This window comes from Leptosomus discolor, chromosome 3, assembly GCF_034619465.1.
Source record: "Leptosomus discolor isolate bLepDis1 chromosome 3, bLepDis1.hap2, whole genome shotgun sequence".
NCBI classification, from domain to species: domain Eukaryota; kingdom Metazoa; phylum Chordata; class Aves; order Leptosomiformes; family Leptosomidae; genus Leptosomus; species Leptosomus discolor.
In genome coordinates this window covers 40253476-40269865 of record NC_141393.1, presented here as the reverse complement: position 1 = coordinate 40269865, position 16390 = coordinate 40253476, and the positions used below count along the sequence as shown (strand labels likewise).

At 42.4% G+C, this 16390-nt stretch overlaps 1 protein-coding gene across 1 annotated transcript in view; it reads right to left on the bottom strand.

Moving 5' to 3' along the window:
• RGS6 (regulator of G protein signaling 6) overlaps nucleotides 1-16390 on the bottom strand; it is a 269437-nt gene that overhangs the window by 64888 nt on the left and 188159 nt on the right. Inside the window, exon 3 of the mRNA XM_086463544.1 lies at nucleotides 643-693. Within this exon, the coding sequence (XP_086319670.1) occupies nucleotides 643-693 (51 nt within the window). The remainder of the gene's footprint in view (nucleotides 1-642; nucleotides 694-16390) is intronic.

The following is a 16390-nucleotide window of genomic DNA, read 5'->3' as shown; positions in this document are numbered from 1 at the left end:
TTCACATGGTGACAAGTAGGTAGCAGAAACAAACTGGGAGGTGAGATGCTAGATTTTTTCCCTTTCCAGAAAAGGAAAAGAAACTTCTGGGCCTGCAGATCTTTTCTTCCTCTTTTCCGAATAGTTCTTAACTGTGCCAAAACTCTGAGGAGTGAACTATTTGGACTGTACCCACTGTTTATGGCTGATTATCCATTTATCTACCTGCTATGATAAATTAGCAGCTATCATCTGATCCCATGATGCCATCTGTGTCATCCTTGGCCAGCATGTCCTGTCAGTCATGGCTACCTTTCTCCACATCATGAAAAACTGCCATTGCATTTGCCTGCTTAACCACACACACCTACCAACTTCCTTTCTAAGTCTGGGAACAACCTTAAAATCAATCAGTCTTTCTTAGATAGTAACAATTTCTCAGACAGGTTGAGAGTCCTACCAAGTGCTTTCTGTGCATTGCAGTGTAAGTTATTAGACTGAATTAAGACGTTCATTCTTATCCCTTTCCCTCCTCTTTCCCTCCAATGCTTCAATCAACCTTGTTCTACTGGTATTTAGAGCTCAGCAAAATAGTATCTACTGTCTAATGGCATACACAATACAGATGGAGTATCTGTTCCTCCCCAGCTGTCGTCACCTTACCTGGATCCTCAATGCTGAGGTTCTTCATAAGCCACTGCACAATATCAGCACCTTTTTTAAAAAAAAAAAAAAAAAAAGTCAAGAAAGCGTTAAATGCTGAGACCACAGGGTTTGAGAGCCCTAGAGAGAGATAACATTTAGATAGATTCAATAGAACTGACATGGATTTTATTCCATTTTCCTTTTTATCTCCACTGAGGTTTCAGAATGTTTTTCCTTCTTGTGCCACACTGTAATTATATAGTTATTGACAAGTACTAAGTCCCAAGAAGTATTCTATGTGACAGGAGACTTGATATGCTTTAAGCCAGATATTACTCTAATGGTTCCATCTAACTTGTTCTCTCCCTGTTGCTTCTCTCTCACCTCAGCATACAGGCAGTTATGTTTCTGCAAGCACTAGCTAGCAAGGAGACAAAGGAGCATTTACTGGCACCTTGCACCTGTAATGTCAGAAACAACAATCTAAAAGTACAGAACTGAGCTATCAGTCAAAAACGGCAGAGAAAAGTCTTGCTTATGTAAAAGACAAGCAATGTTTTGGAGATTGAAGTGGTATTCAGCGTGCCTGCAACCAAGCCACTGCTGAGCTGTCACCTGCTAGTGATCGCACCAGCAGGGTGGTGGGCAGGAGCAGCGAAGTGAGCCTTTAAGGCCCATTAGGCCAGTTTATTAGGTTTTCAGGGCCCATTGAGTAGCACAAAGGTTATTGCTATCTTATAAACAGTGTAAAGATCTCCAGGATTGATCCTCTGCATGTATACAACCTCTCTGTTGCTCGCATGGAAATCATAGGGGTGGAAAACTTGTTCAGTAGAAGCTAAGGCCTTTTATCAAAATACAACAGGACAGGGCAGCAAAATTTAGTTAAACCCCATACTCAGAAAGTTAAGCTTAAAATGAAACATAATGGTGTGTACAACTCCGCTAACTTGACTTGTCCAAAGTCAAAGGCAATCAGCAAAGGCGCTTGGAGGTAATTGAGCAAATCCACACCAAGTTACAGCAGCACGCAGCACAAACTAACGATGCCATGTCTGGATGCAGACATAACACCAAGGCCTTCTCAGCGTACAGGCAATTTGTTGAGAAATATTTGCATTCACATACAGTAAGTTAATAGCCCTGGCAATACTCAGTGCTATGCTTTGTGACATACAAGTTGAAGATAGCATACAAAAAGGAACTGATCAATCGTATGGTTCAGGCTTACTAAACAAACACCAGAGGATCTTACTTGCATGGATCATTTCTGAGTTCAGACACAGTGGGTACTTCAAGAAATAGCATAACCCATATGATGCCTGTTCCAGAAAAGTCTTAAGGACATTTTGCCTTCCACAGGCTCAGAGCATCCCCACACCCTCAGCAAACCTTAAATGCAACAAAGGCCAGGAGTCACAATTACAATGTACCACAGAGAGAAACAACAGACACTGCTAGTGTCCCAGGTCCCTGCAGTATCTGCAAGTCTGAGTGACTCTCCCATACAGGTGAAGTTACTGCTAGAAATGTAGGCTCTATCCCATGCAGAAGGGGATAGCTGCTCCTGCTTCCCCTGACAATACAAGGTGACCCACAACCGCGCAAGGAGCATCAGTAAACCCTCTTCAGTCAGGCTTCAGCAGCAAGCAGAAATACAGACCTGACCTGCCTCACCCCTGTGTCCTCCCCCTGCCAAGGTAAGCGAAACAACCTACTTGTCCCCTGCAGGCAATCAGCAGAGCTCCTAAAGATGACAGAAACATCTGCTTTCACTTAAATACTGGGCAAACAGATGTGACCAACAAGCAGCAGCTGGGCATCATCTCTATCTGCCTTGAAGGTATCAATGAACCAGACACTAAAGGACCTATCTCACAAGCTTGTATTCACAGCTCTACAGTCACTCTCCACACCTCCCAACTCCACCTAGGAGCATTTTAAGTTGCCACTATCCTATTTGGAAAGTTATTTTTTTCCTGTTTCTTGGTGGGTTTTGTTTTTTTTTTTTTGATGGATGGAACTCTTGTAAATTCCCAGCCTAAGTTTATTAATATGCAATTTATATGCATTTGATATCACACCTGTATTATCATTTAACAGAAAGAATTATTCTTCTTCCTTGATAGTTTCTTCTAGCGTCTCTACAGAGGCCTGACACAGTGGCTCCCTACTGCCATTTCAGTAAACCAACTGAACTCTTTTTAATGTCCTCTTAAGATGGTCTCTCCCTCTACCATTCAGCAACTTTTCAAATTTAAGTTCCATTTCTTTCCACCAGGGTCACCAGAACTGCAGTACCTTGCAAAACATCTCAGCAATGCCTCTGGCAATGGTGTCAGCACTTCCCTGTCTCTGCTGAAACCAGCTCACCATGTGCAGCCTAAAGTCAAATCATTTTTTTGCAAACAGTAAATTTATGCAGAAAAAGATGTCTGAGGGGTCCAAAATTACCTGCTAGATGAGAGCACACTAGTGAACAGTGCTAGCTGAATAACATATGGGGAAAATGTTCAGAGCCAGTAAGTGCTGTTTTGACAAGCTTGTTAATAAAATACTCTATTTTACAAAGCTGTATGTTCTCCTCTTGCCTTTTACAAAACAAAAATATCCTAAAGACAGAACAAAAAATTTGGGGTTAGCAAATCATTTCAAGAAGACTGAAACTGAAGTGCTGTATTGTTAGAAACAAAAGAAAACCTCAGAAAATGCCGTCTTGGTTCAAGTTAAACCAGAATCTTCCTTGGGTTTTCTGTTCAGCCCCCAAACTAAAATGTCCGCTATTTCTCCTGATTTTGGTCTCAGATTACAGACTTGCCAAGTGACGTGACAGCTGATATCTGAAAATCATCTAGAGTAATGCATTGCTTTGCTCAAGGGAGATGAAGTGCATTCTGCATGATTCCTTTCCAGATATACAGGAGGACTTAATGCAGGATTAAGTCCCACTCCATTTTTACACAGAATGATCATGTCCCCAGCTCTAGGCCTCTTTTGAGGAATCTATTCAATTTTCATCAAACTACAATGAAAAATTCAAGTAATGCTGCAAGCTGGTTCCCCAGTCTTTCTTCCCCCTGTTATTAAGACAAAAAAAGAAAGGTTTAAAGCAGCAAGTAAACTGAAGACACCAACTCAACCAGAACTCCTGTGATCAGCCCCTCCAGAATATAAGCAGTACTCGAGATCAGGGATTTTAATTTGTCTCTGTTAAAAACAGGAAGTCATTCCTAAATGTTGCCAAGAGCCTAGAAGATGTTATAGCTGTTCTCCAGTTGTCCTGAGGCAGACAGATTATCTTTCTGATGAGTTTGCTGAAGCATTATTTATCACCTGCCAAGACCAATTACTCACCCTCGGGACAATGACAAGTCTTTCCTTCCTCTGTTAATTACTGTCATCATTAATAGCCATGTCACTAATTAATATTCAATCATAATGAAAACTCTTTACAGCCATCTCCCATAACACCTTCAGTTTTTAGGGTTACCCTCACATATTGGCTTTGCCTCTGCTTGCGGCTGTTTCTATCACTGCAACCTACTTCTGCCCACCTAGAAATACTACTTAATGCCTTTCCTCAAATGAGAAAGTCCAGATTTTTTCCTTACAAGACACAGTGAAGACCTGAGTGAATCCTTTACAAGACTCTCCTCTGTCAGACCAAGACACAGATTCCTTTATCTAAAGTTTTCCAGAAAACTGCATCTTAACCTCTCCTGTAGGTTAAGCCCGACAGACGGTCCTCACATAACTCACCTTCCCAAAAACATCTTTTCTGGATGATTTTCAGATTCCGTATTTCACAAGCTCTTTCAGAGGACATCTGAGCAAAATCCTTGACCCTGACATGTTTGTACTAAACACTAACAGGGCATTTGAGATCTTCTGAAAACAAATAGTTGGGTGTATTTTCACAATAGAAAGTGTTGCTGGATCCAGGTAGAGAAATGGCTCCCATCTCCTCTATGCTCCTCTCCATACAACTACATTTCCTCTGAGTCAGTATGCTCAGCTCAAGGATAGTCAACAGCCTGTGAACATCTATTTCCTCCTCACCTATAATGAAATATATCTTTTTGTTTTAGGGTCTTACTTGAAGCTGAAGTAGATCAAGTTGCTTAATACCAACAGAATAGCTGTATTTCTGTGCGCAAACAGATTCACAATGACCATTTATCCAGCTACCTGGTTTAGAGACAGAGTGGCAGTTTTCCATTTCTTGCTACTTTCTCCATTTTCTGTTTGGCCTCAGTGATCCCACAGTACTAGCTAGTGTTCTCAGAAGGCCATCACCTATCAAAATGACAAATGAGCAGCCAACCATGAAATGATAAATTAAAAAAAAGTTCACAAGGTGTGAGGCCATCGGCAAGATGCAGTTAATGAGGTGAGTCACCACCACTGTATTTGATACCTTTTCTACTCAACGTAAGTTGTCCTATCTCTTTCAGAAAATCCAGGACTTACTTGGAAAATGTAGAGCCACCTATAATCAGATTCACCCACCTTCCACACGCTGTGTGAAATGGCAAAAGCAGACAGAATGATGTACCCTCCTCCAGCAATTTCTAAAGATCCGCTACCTTGAGTGAAGAACGTGCCACGGGTTCTGGGCAAAGGAGCCAGGACCACCAGGGTCTGCTTGTCATCCAATGGACTGGACATCTCCATGACAATGCATACACATGTACATACAAACGCACACATATATGTTTACAAATAAAAAATACAAGAGTATTTATGAAACTTCAGCAAACAGGCATCTTCATGTTGCTTTTTAGGCCTGATAAGACAACTGTATTTTTCGCTGAGTGTCCTGAGACAGCAGAGCTGGCAAGCGCTGACGAGTGGAGCTCCACAGTGATTTGACATGTGACGTCTCGTGTAGCCCAGGTGTGGCACCAGTGACCAAGGACTAAAGTCTTGTTCTTTCTCATGGGATTTGCCAAACTAAGCCCTGATCACTGGATGCCATTCAGCAACTACAGCCGATGAGGTGGGATGCTTTGTATCTCAGATTGTTCACAGCCCCACGTTGCACTGACAAATACTAACACTGAAGAAAGTGAGGTCTTAAAGAAAAAAATTAAAAATGCAGTGTGATCATGTTACAGAATAATTTGTCATATATACATGTCTACAGGAAGTGACATAAGATTGCTTGTATATAACACTGGAAGAAGATAGGAAAGTGTAACCCTAAGATCCTCTGAACTTATTTTAATAATTTTTTAAAAAAAAAACTAAATATTTTTGCATAGTAGCTTTTTTAAATTATTATTTTACAAAAGGAATATGAGAAATGTGAAATGTTCAGCTTCTTCCTAGACCTTTTCTACACATCATGGGTAAAGAAGCTAGTGCCTAGCCTCTGCAGTTAGTCACGTCCAAACTCAATGTCCAGACAATCCTTTGATGCAAGGGTGAAAAAGTGTTCTCCTTCCTGTCATTTCATCCCTGAAAAAAGATGAACCCATTTTAGCACCAAATTTTCCAAACAATTTCCTCCTGAACTCAGACCAATCTCTTATCAGAAAAGCAAGACTGGGAAAAAAAAATCACAAGCAGTCAAAACGACATAAGAATACATGCATAGGTGTACGAGCAGCCACTCAAGCTGCTTTTTAACCTGCCAATCACAGCTATCGCACTACTAAATGAAAATAATGTGGTTTGGTCCCTCCCCAAACAGCACTGGGTCCTTGGTAAATCTAGGACAAAAAGCTTAATTAATTACCTGCATTTTTACCACTGGGCTTGCAAAAATAAACCCAAGAGCATCACCCGTGATAAAGGGCAAAACAATTTAATACAAAATTTCTCAAGGCCTCCAGCACTCCCTGCTACTCTTTTTCTTACACAGAGCCCCCCAACTGACTCCCACAGCAATTTCAGATAGGTTGGAAGTATAGATTCCTGCTCTCAGTGGGGATTTAATGCAAAGTGCTGATTTTTATGCTGGGGGGGGGGGAAGAAATATCTAGGTCTCTCCCTAGTATTCTGTTACAAATATTGGGGAAGCACTTTACAGAATTTGCCTACAATAAACACATAAATAAATACCAATGCCAGCTAAACAAAACACCTCAGCAGTTGACTCAGAAAATGTGGTAATTGCAGCTCTCCTCCATCAGCATGTGGTAATTGCACCACTCAGTGTCAGCAAGGAGCATCATCAAAGCTACAACAGCTTAGAGCTCCTAGCAATAGCGGTTTTCCTTTACATTATATTCACTTTAAATCTTGTTTGTGAATTATTAACAATCTTTAGCAGCAGCAGTGTTACCCCTTTTTGATTAAAGCAGCCAAAGTTTCTAAGGGGTCTTTTTGTTCATCGTAACTTGTGAGTGCTTGAATTTACAATTTACTTTTCTTGTAACAAAAAATTTGAAAATACAATACTTCGTGTGAAGTAAGGATGCTAAGTGGGAAGGTGGAAAACAGCACATGGAGCTAAGTTCCATGTGAACATTCCAGGATGATAAAACAATGACAAGGATAGAATATTTGTAAATCTAATGAGTTCAAAATCTCTGGTCCTCTGCCTTTTCCTGGCAACAGTGTGGGTTATTTATCAGTGTTTGGACTGATAGGACATTCCAACCGTTTCTCCATCCCTCCTCTGTCTCTTGAGTAAGTGTTAGCTACAGAAAGCTGTTCAGTATGTTTGTCCATTTATAGCAAATGTTGGTATTTCAGAGATGAGTCCCATATTAATACTAATCAAGTATGTTGTTTGTGAACTTACAAAGCACTCGGTACTCCTGTTGCCTGAGTGTCCATACCTGTGTAAACAAAACCCTATGAGAATCTGATCACAGAATTATTGAAAGCCGATTAAAATGAACAACTCTGACGTTTGACTCGTGCATGTTCTTGTCCCTGACACCAGGTCCTGAAGCAAAATTAACAGCAAGTCTATTAATAAATTCTTTCACAAAAAGGAGTGATGACCCAGACTCACTGCTGCACTGCAAGGTGTTGATGGACACCTGTGGTGTTGAGAGAGTGACAGAAGATAACCTACCAAGGAGAGAGAAAACATCACGGGTTCCTGTAGTCATGGTAGGGAAAGAAGATGTGCAGCCAAGGGAATCAGCTCAGGGAATGACACCAGGCAGAGGGCAACACACCAGAGTTGCAGAGCTGCTTGTGTGCTCTAACTAGGAACTGAATAGGAATTTCTAGCAACCAAGTGCCAACACAATTTGAAAGACCTTATGAAGTAATGGGCTGCAAATTCACAACTTAACCATCAGCACTGCAGTGTAAATTTGATCATTGTCTCTGATATGTATTTTACACATAACACACACACAATCTCTCCTGCCTGCATTTTAAATACAGATGGATATGAAAAATGAAAGATGGAGATTTGGATTTGCAAAATCCCAATTCCTTGTGTACTTTCACCTCTTAATAGTCCTTCTTCTGAACTGCTATTTGGAGGGACTTTTGCCTTCCTTCTCATATTGGCCAGGCTACCAAAGCATCGTACCCTCTATGATGTAGACCTATAGAGTGAGATTTTCAGCAGGCAGGAATCAATAAATGATCAGACGTGACAGCGCAGAGCTCTGTGTGGGCTGATGCACCCAAGTAACAAAGACAAATTGGATCATAAGATCTCAGAGGTACCACAGCTAGATCGCTTCCATTACAATGCTGCCCATCTAAAAATAGCTCAGGTAGCTTTACAAGGTGTGAAAACAAGTAACAAGAAGACATACCCAAAGACAGGCTTCTGGCTTGCAATACCCTCCCATCAACAACACTTAAAAGCAGGCAGCCAGCTCTGAGGAGCAGAAGGATGCCACTAGCTGAGAGCCCTGGATTTAAAATGATTGCTCTACAGTGGCATTAGTAAGGCTGAGTTAGCAAACCTCTTAATGGATGCGCATTTAATCCCAGTGAAAGAAGTCTGCCAGGACAGCTTAAACCAGGTCCTCAACTGGAAAAAAAGCGATACCAGCAAAAGGCCTTTTTCCAGTTGACCTGCACTGATATAAAGTGTTTGGTGCTATGCCAGCCTCAGCCTTGTTCTCGCTCCACTTCGACAGAGCTGTGTCATGTCGGCCCTGCACTCATGCCCGATGCTCAGCACCTTTGACTGCTTATACACTGGTATTTGCTCGCACTGAGAGATGCCAAGCAGTAGTCTTAGTGCAGGAGCAGCCATACCGATCTGTTTGTGCTAAACATTCCTCACTTACCTTGGAAAACCCAAGCTGCTATCAGGTCTGTGCAATCTACAGACAAACCTAGCATCAATAAACATGCCGATGGACCCAAACACACACATGCACCCTCCAGAACCCAGAATATACCACACCCCCCGCACAATCCCCTGTGCTGTTACTTCACTTGGCTAGAATTCGGCCTGCTCTAAATTAGAAACACCCTTGTGACCTGTGCCCAAATCTCGTTCTCTCCTCAAATGCAACTCTGAACAAACTGCTGTTACTACAAGTATGGGAGGAAATTGCAAAACAAAAAAAAATTTCACAATTCCACACTTTGTCTGATTCAAACCTATACCTGTTCCTCCTGTAACACCAACAGAAGATGAGCACATTGCCTTGAGAGCCGTTATGGAGGTATACAAGAGGCAGAAAAATCGTCCCTTGCAGTTCCAGCCTTCTAGCAGCAATAGTAACAGCACTGCATAGGAGCATCAGAAGTTACCTCCTTTTACAAATTGCTAAGAACTGCACATGTCTCAAGAGGTACCTTTACACCTACAATTGATCATAAATTTACAGTTGCTTTTTAGGCTGCTCTGCCTTTGCATTACTCAGACTACTGAAGCAGCTTGTATAGCTTAGCAGTTTGGCGCTCTACCATATAACAGTGTTTAGACGCTGTTCCTCACGCTGTCAAAATGATTCAGCAACAAAACAGCAAGGGAAGCATCTCCGAGCACTGCTGGAATCAGGGCTTTTGAAGATTCCTGTGTCAGATCTTGTTAGGGCTGAAACATTTTTACTGCTATGCAACTCACATGCACAGCCTTTAAATCAAAGGCAATCCTTCTGTCATTTCAATCATATGTTAGTATTTTTAATAGCAAATTTTCTTCTCCAGGAAAGAGAAAGATCGATAAAAAGTAGAAGGCAACTGGTGTATTTCAGCATGTGACTATCAGGTCACTTCACACTGCGTTCTCACTTGCAAAGTGGGTTTCAAAGACTGTCACTTCCAGGTCCTCCTTGCCCTCACCAGTGTTATAACAGTTTCCCTGCAAAGGTGTAAATGTCACCGACTGGTGCAAGACAGTAAAGTACTCTGAAAGCTGCAGCATTTTAATGATTTTGGCACAATATTTATTTATAGGAGATCTGACCCTGTAGTCCTCACCTACACCAGGTTCCTATGAATCTCCACAGTAATTCTGTTTGCAGAAGCACTCATTTTCTAAACCTCCTAAAGCCCTCCAGTGACAACAGATGTCTCTTTCACAAGATCACACACATCCATGTTAACTGTAGCAGCATTATTGTCTGTGCTCTCTACTACAGATAAGGAAAATTAGCACCATCAAATTCTCTAAGAAACCAACTCCATCCTGACATGTTGTAACTCTTTTCCCACTTACTCTTCAGGAAAGGTTGAGAACCACATGCAGTGTTTGCAGTGATGCAGTAACAGTCATATTACCTGGAAAATGAAACAACCTGTAGCTCTTTTCCCTCCAGGAGTTCATTGTCCTGAAGACGTCCTGCTAGGCCTTTCAACCATGTATAAAGCAGGGTGCACTGGTGTGCAGTTGGCCTCCCTGGAGCTCTGTACTGGTGCAGCAGTCAATCAGGGACAATTCTCCAACAGGATTAAGGTTGCACACATAATTTCTTTTAGTCAAGAGTAACACCACGTGAATTACGATCGTACAGCAACTGCTGACTATTTACTTACTGCCATGCTAAATAAAGAGACAGTATTGTCACTAACACTAGAGACTGTATTTTAAACAGGGCTCCTTAAACCATGTGTTAAAGGTGCTTATACTGGCAAGGAGCAACTGGTTTTGCTGGCAAATGCTCGTTTCTACATTTCGAATTTGGGCAGAGATATATATTGGTGGGAATTTGAAACGTGCAGCACAATGTAACGACAACACTGAAACAATTATCAAGAACAAATCTGTTAGTATTCATAATTAAGTAACGAGTTCAAAACAGGTAAATTATTTGTTCTTTCTTACATTTGATAGACTTCATAGGGCTGTGCATAATAACGGAAGCAGTAAATACAACAATCACCTTTTCTTAAATACCTGTATTTTAAAGCTGTGTTTCCTGTCTGGTAAATCCTTAAAGTTTATTTTACCAAATAATCTCTGAAAGTAAGCAGCATTTTGAAAAGCTGAAAGCTGCATTAAGCAACTACCATCCAGTTTAAATAATTGAATCTACTGTCAAAACATGGTGTAGCTTAGAACTGCAAAATATCTATGTACGAATTTTAGAAGGCTTTTTTGTTTCCATACTAAGACATCGGTAATCTAATAGAATATTTTCCTTCATTTGTTTTTTTTTCCCCTCCAAGACTTTTAAGACCAACATTTTATTTAACTCCTTTCAACGTAAGTATACGTTTGCACTTGGAAAAGCTGACAGACTGCTCCGAAGCAGCGCTGATTTCAGAGAGCGACAGGCCCTGAATGTGGGATGGGCTCAGAGCAGACATGGCTGAGTATCTGGTTACTACCCAAGCAGGAGCACAAAGCGCAACCTCCATAAAGCCATTCATCATGCAGTGAGGAGCAGCCTTGCTCAAAGTAGCTCTCTTGTTTCAGAGAGCTTTGTGGTGCAACACCCAACAGCAGTGGGACAAACTAGACAGCGCTCCTGCTTTCCTACTTCCATCCAACAACACTTCGGTCTGAGGCCCAGCAGCTTCACTCACTTCTTTCTGGAAGCCTCATGACGGTAAGTGTAACTTGTTGACTGTCACAAAAGCCAGTCTGGTATGGCTCTCTAGAAACACACTACGAGGCACATCAACCACTTCGTGCACTCTGAGCTCAGGCATGTCCTGGCCTCCAAGGCAGGAACAGCCTTGGACCACACGTCGTTTCTCAGCGGGCATAGTCTGCCTTGTAATGCAGCAAAACACATTCTGGTGCTTTTAGTTCCTAAATAAGTACCACTCAAAATCCTCTCTTATCTACAGAAAAAGGTTTTTTTTCAAGCCAGCAACACTGCGTTCTATTAGGCCATGGGAAGTATTTTAATTCATCAGAAATTTAGGGAGAGAGGTCTTAAAACATCTTCAGAGAACAGTTTCACAAGTGATTGGAGAAACTAAAACTATATAAAAACTTTAACAAAAAAATTTTCCTATAAATCTTAAAATGAAAAAAAAAAGTGCAAATACATTTCACTTTTGCTCACTAGACTTTTGTATTTGCTTTCCAGTTAAAATAATCGTTTCACGTTCATACTGTGATATCCTCAGGGTCCCACCAACCAGCAGACACTGGGCAAACACAGAGTTAGTCCTGCCTCAGTGCTTCATTATAGCAGGGAGCTGACAGACAGGGATGTCACAGCAACAGTCACATTCCAACAAGAAGTGCTGTAAAGCAAACGCTGGTTTTAAAGATGTGAATGTATCTGCTGGAAACCCATTCTGCACCGGCCGCAGAACAGGGACCACACCGCACGGATTTCATGGCAAATCGGTGCTTACTAAAAAGGAATCTTTTCTAGGTTTACAAACATACTCCAAACCTAGATCGCATTCTTGTTTAAAATACATATTGGTCCTTCCTTCGTTTACACCTTTTGCCCCTTCTCCCTCTCCCTTGCCCCAAACCTGTGGGTCGCAGCCGGGAGGCCGAGCTCACCCAGCGGCGGCCCGGGCATAGCCTCTGGTGGGGAGCAAGCGTGTCTGGGCCGCGGCGGGCGGGCAGGGCGGGCAGGCAGCCGGGAGGTGGCGGTGTTGCCCACGGAATGGGAGGCAGCGCGGCGGCTCGCCCCCTGCCCGGCCCGGCGGCACCACCGCGGACCCGGCCCAGCGCCCTTCGGAAGCTCGGAGGCCCGGACCCTTAAGCTTCCCGGGCGGTGCAAGCGGGAGGCAAGGCTGATGGGAAAGCAGGTGGAGGCCGCATCTGCTGTGAAAGCACCGCGCGCGGTGTTACGGTGTAAGCCGTTTTGGGGATAACGACAGCAAACGCAAGCGGCAGGCGGGAAGGAGCCGGCACCGTCCTCTCCCCGCCACGGGAGGAACGCGGGGGAGCGAGGGCCGCCGTCTCCGCTGCCGACGCTCCCAGGGCGCAGGGAAGTGAAGCAACGAGGTCCCAGGAAACCACCACGCAGAATTACGTCGTCACAGCGAAATACAAGCAGGTCACACCGCCAGGTTGTATCTGAGAACAGGCATAGAAAGGCAGAGGGAGGAAAGGCCTTGTTTATCTTCTGTTTACTTTTCACTTTCACCTCAGGACCACGCGTTCACGAGGAAGCGCTCGGATGCGTGATGCTCCTCTTGTCCTCCAGTGAGTCATCAGCATCTCACGCCAACAGTCCCCAAGAAAGATGGCAACAGAGCAGATATGGCGCTCCCATCACTACACCATCAGCCTGGGAGCAACATCCGTTGCCCATCCCAGCCTGCTCACCAGAATAAAGTTAGGTACATACGGAAATATTTGTGAGATCTAATGGGGACTGCCAAGCTTTTTACTGTGCTGTAACCTCGCCTTTTATAAGTGTATTCACTCTGTTTCATGGGGGAGGTAAAGGGAAATCTTTCTTTCTGTAGATCTCTGACATACAATCAGGTAAAAGCCCAAGAAGAAAACTTACATGGCTGAACATTTGTAATCTGAACTTCTTCCCTCCTCCCAGGGGAAAATAAACCACCCAAAGCTCCATGGGTTAAAGGTATGACCTTATGAATTAAACTGAATCATGAGAGGGGAAATATAAGCACCAAAAGATACAGAACGTAGCACGAGGAACAAAAGTTTTGAAGAAAAAAAAATTCAGACAGTAATACAGCAAATTTATCTAAAGAGCACTAGAACAGAAACAAGTAAAGAAAGTCAGTTCCAAAAGAGATCATGTTAAACCCAGGGGCAAAAAAATGAGACAAAAGTCCCTTCTGTCTAACAACATGTTTTGTCACATAAAGAGGCAGGCACTAAAAATGAGATAAAAATACAGGAATCCATGGCTTTGTCTCCATATACCCATACAATCCCTCCTCAGGAGCAGAGGTCAGAGAGTAATTTGCTGGATTGCTCACTGTATGGTCCCCGCTGCAAGAACAAGCATGAACGTGATGTTTGGAAGATGTGAGACCAGAAATCCCGCTGTACAAAAGCAAGGTAACTCAGTGAGTTTATCATGACACTCGATGAAGTATAACAATACTGAATACATGTATTAATCTTATAAATAATACACAGATCTCAATACAAAATACTCTTCCAAAGGCCATATTAAAAAAAAAAAAAAAAATCACAAATCTAGTCAATTCTGACATAGCAAAGACATCCCAAGCAGCCTTGTATTTTCTATAAAAACGTACGATTACCAAGTCCCAAACCAAGAGTTATATTGGAAGAGAACTGTCTTTGGTGGGCTACTGGGAAGCCTTTCCTGGATCTGTCCACTCAGGACTGTCAGGCTAGATATCCTGACCACAAGAGACTACAAAATGAAGTAAAATCAAGAAACTGTGCAGGCTCCTGTGCTTCTTGCAAAACTCAGCTGGCACTGACCACTCTTCTCTTACTCTTTTTTCCCAACAGCTATGCGTTTTATTGTCAATATTTACTGAGAAAAAGGGTGAGAAAGACAGAACACTTACTCTTCAACTAAAAGCAAAGGACAGGCAGGAACCTTGAAAAGCTTCTCCCAGACTACCCCCATGCCAAAACTCTCTGGAGGGACCTCGCAGAGACTGAAAGGTTACTTATTCTTCCTCCTGGCCACTCAGCATTATCAAGGACAGTGCCAAGAATTGCAGTTTTTTGTGATGTAAAAGTTTTTCCATAAGGAGTTAAATTGCAAGCCATAGATCAGGGCACACACAAGTAATTGTGAGAAAAGCTATGTTGAGATAAAATATTCTAGAAAGGACAACTTTATTTATTCTTTCTTCCTCCCTCCCCCATGATGTACATAGAACAACCCTGTGGCCATACCTCATATTCCTTGGTCAAAAACGACACACAAAATGTCTTCAGCCAATTGCCATCACGCCGCCCCACCAGTGCTGGCTGTGCCTTCTCCTCCCTTGCTGTCGCCAGCATTTCGGTTTTTGTACCGACTGCACTGCTGATGGCATGGTCACAACTGCTGAAGCCAGTCGAAAGCATGGCTGGTCACTATGTACAACCATGGTATCTCACAAGCTCAGCAGATTCTGTCCAACATAGTGATTTATTCTGAAATAAACTTTTCAGCCTGTTCACACTTCAATTAGCAGTAGCTTATGCTGCGTGTACAGAGGCAAGTGCAGATGTGGCAGAGCTGCACATTCTCAGGTTTGTTCCTCACTTGCAGTTAGAAAGGAGAAAATGTACAAGGAGCAAGAGGGTAAGGCTGTAAAAACCAGTCCCAAGTAATAAAGAACACAGGTGTTGAAAACAATGACAGGTATGCAATAAATTACACTTACAAAACTAAATGGTCCAAATGCTATTCTGAAATATGTGAACATCCTTTCCACTGAAGTCTGTAAGAGTCCACGCATACACCTGAATGTGAGTCATAAAAATAAAAAGATGACAAAGTCCTTTTCTGCTACTCATTATATCTGGACTTCATCTAGCACACTGGAGCTTGGCATCAAGGATGTCCAAGCTTCCATTCTTGTACGTTGCTGTACAGCTTTAGAAAGACCATGTAATGTCTCTCAGCAGGGTTATAAAGATTAATGAATTTATTTTTACCTAGCACTTTAAGAACATAAACCACCATACAACCTCATAATGTGTTGAACATTAATACTAATTCCCGCCAACGGAGTTCCCCTGTCCTACTCTCCTGTGCAGAGTCCCTCCTCTGTAAATGCTCATTTCTGGTTTTACTTTCACAGACTAAAACCTGTCAGTGCTTTGCAAATTTTGCTAACATTATACCCAGAGCAAACCACACTAGGTCCCAAGGCAGGTAACTCAGAATATTGTTTCCAACCTGAGAGAACAAACTGAAAGGGCAATATTTACATTCTTTTGCCAGCTTACTCACAGTCTGTCTTATGCAATCAACAATTGGTCTACAACAAGGCCATACAAATCTGAAACTAAGATCCCAACCAAGTAGCTTTATCGTTACAAGATTCTACTCAGCATTTGTTTGGTACTATTACTGGGCAGGTCCCTTTTGTAGTGCCCACAGACACTAAGCTCATTCAGCCAAGGACCATGTCCTTTACTTGACCTATTCTTCTTATAACACCGCGCATCTTCAAGGCTCCAGTCTCAGACAATGAGCTCACACAGCTTCACTTCATGGCTGTGACTACCCTTGCTGCAAACGTCAAGCAAAGGCTGCCAGATCATGGCTAAACCAGCAATTTGCTGCCAGAAGCTGCTATGGTGAGAGGAGATTAAAGCAAAAGTTGATATTTGCTTCTGAAAGTCACGAGGGTCTTCTGTGCATTTAAATTTGAAAACACATAGAGAGGCCTGTCACAGATGTGGAGATGATAGCCTTATGATAAAGTGCAATACAGCATGACAAATTATTGACCCACTTCTTAAAGAAACATCTCTCACACCAATGACATGTCTTCTTCCTTCAACACA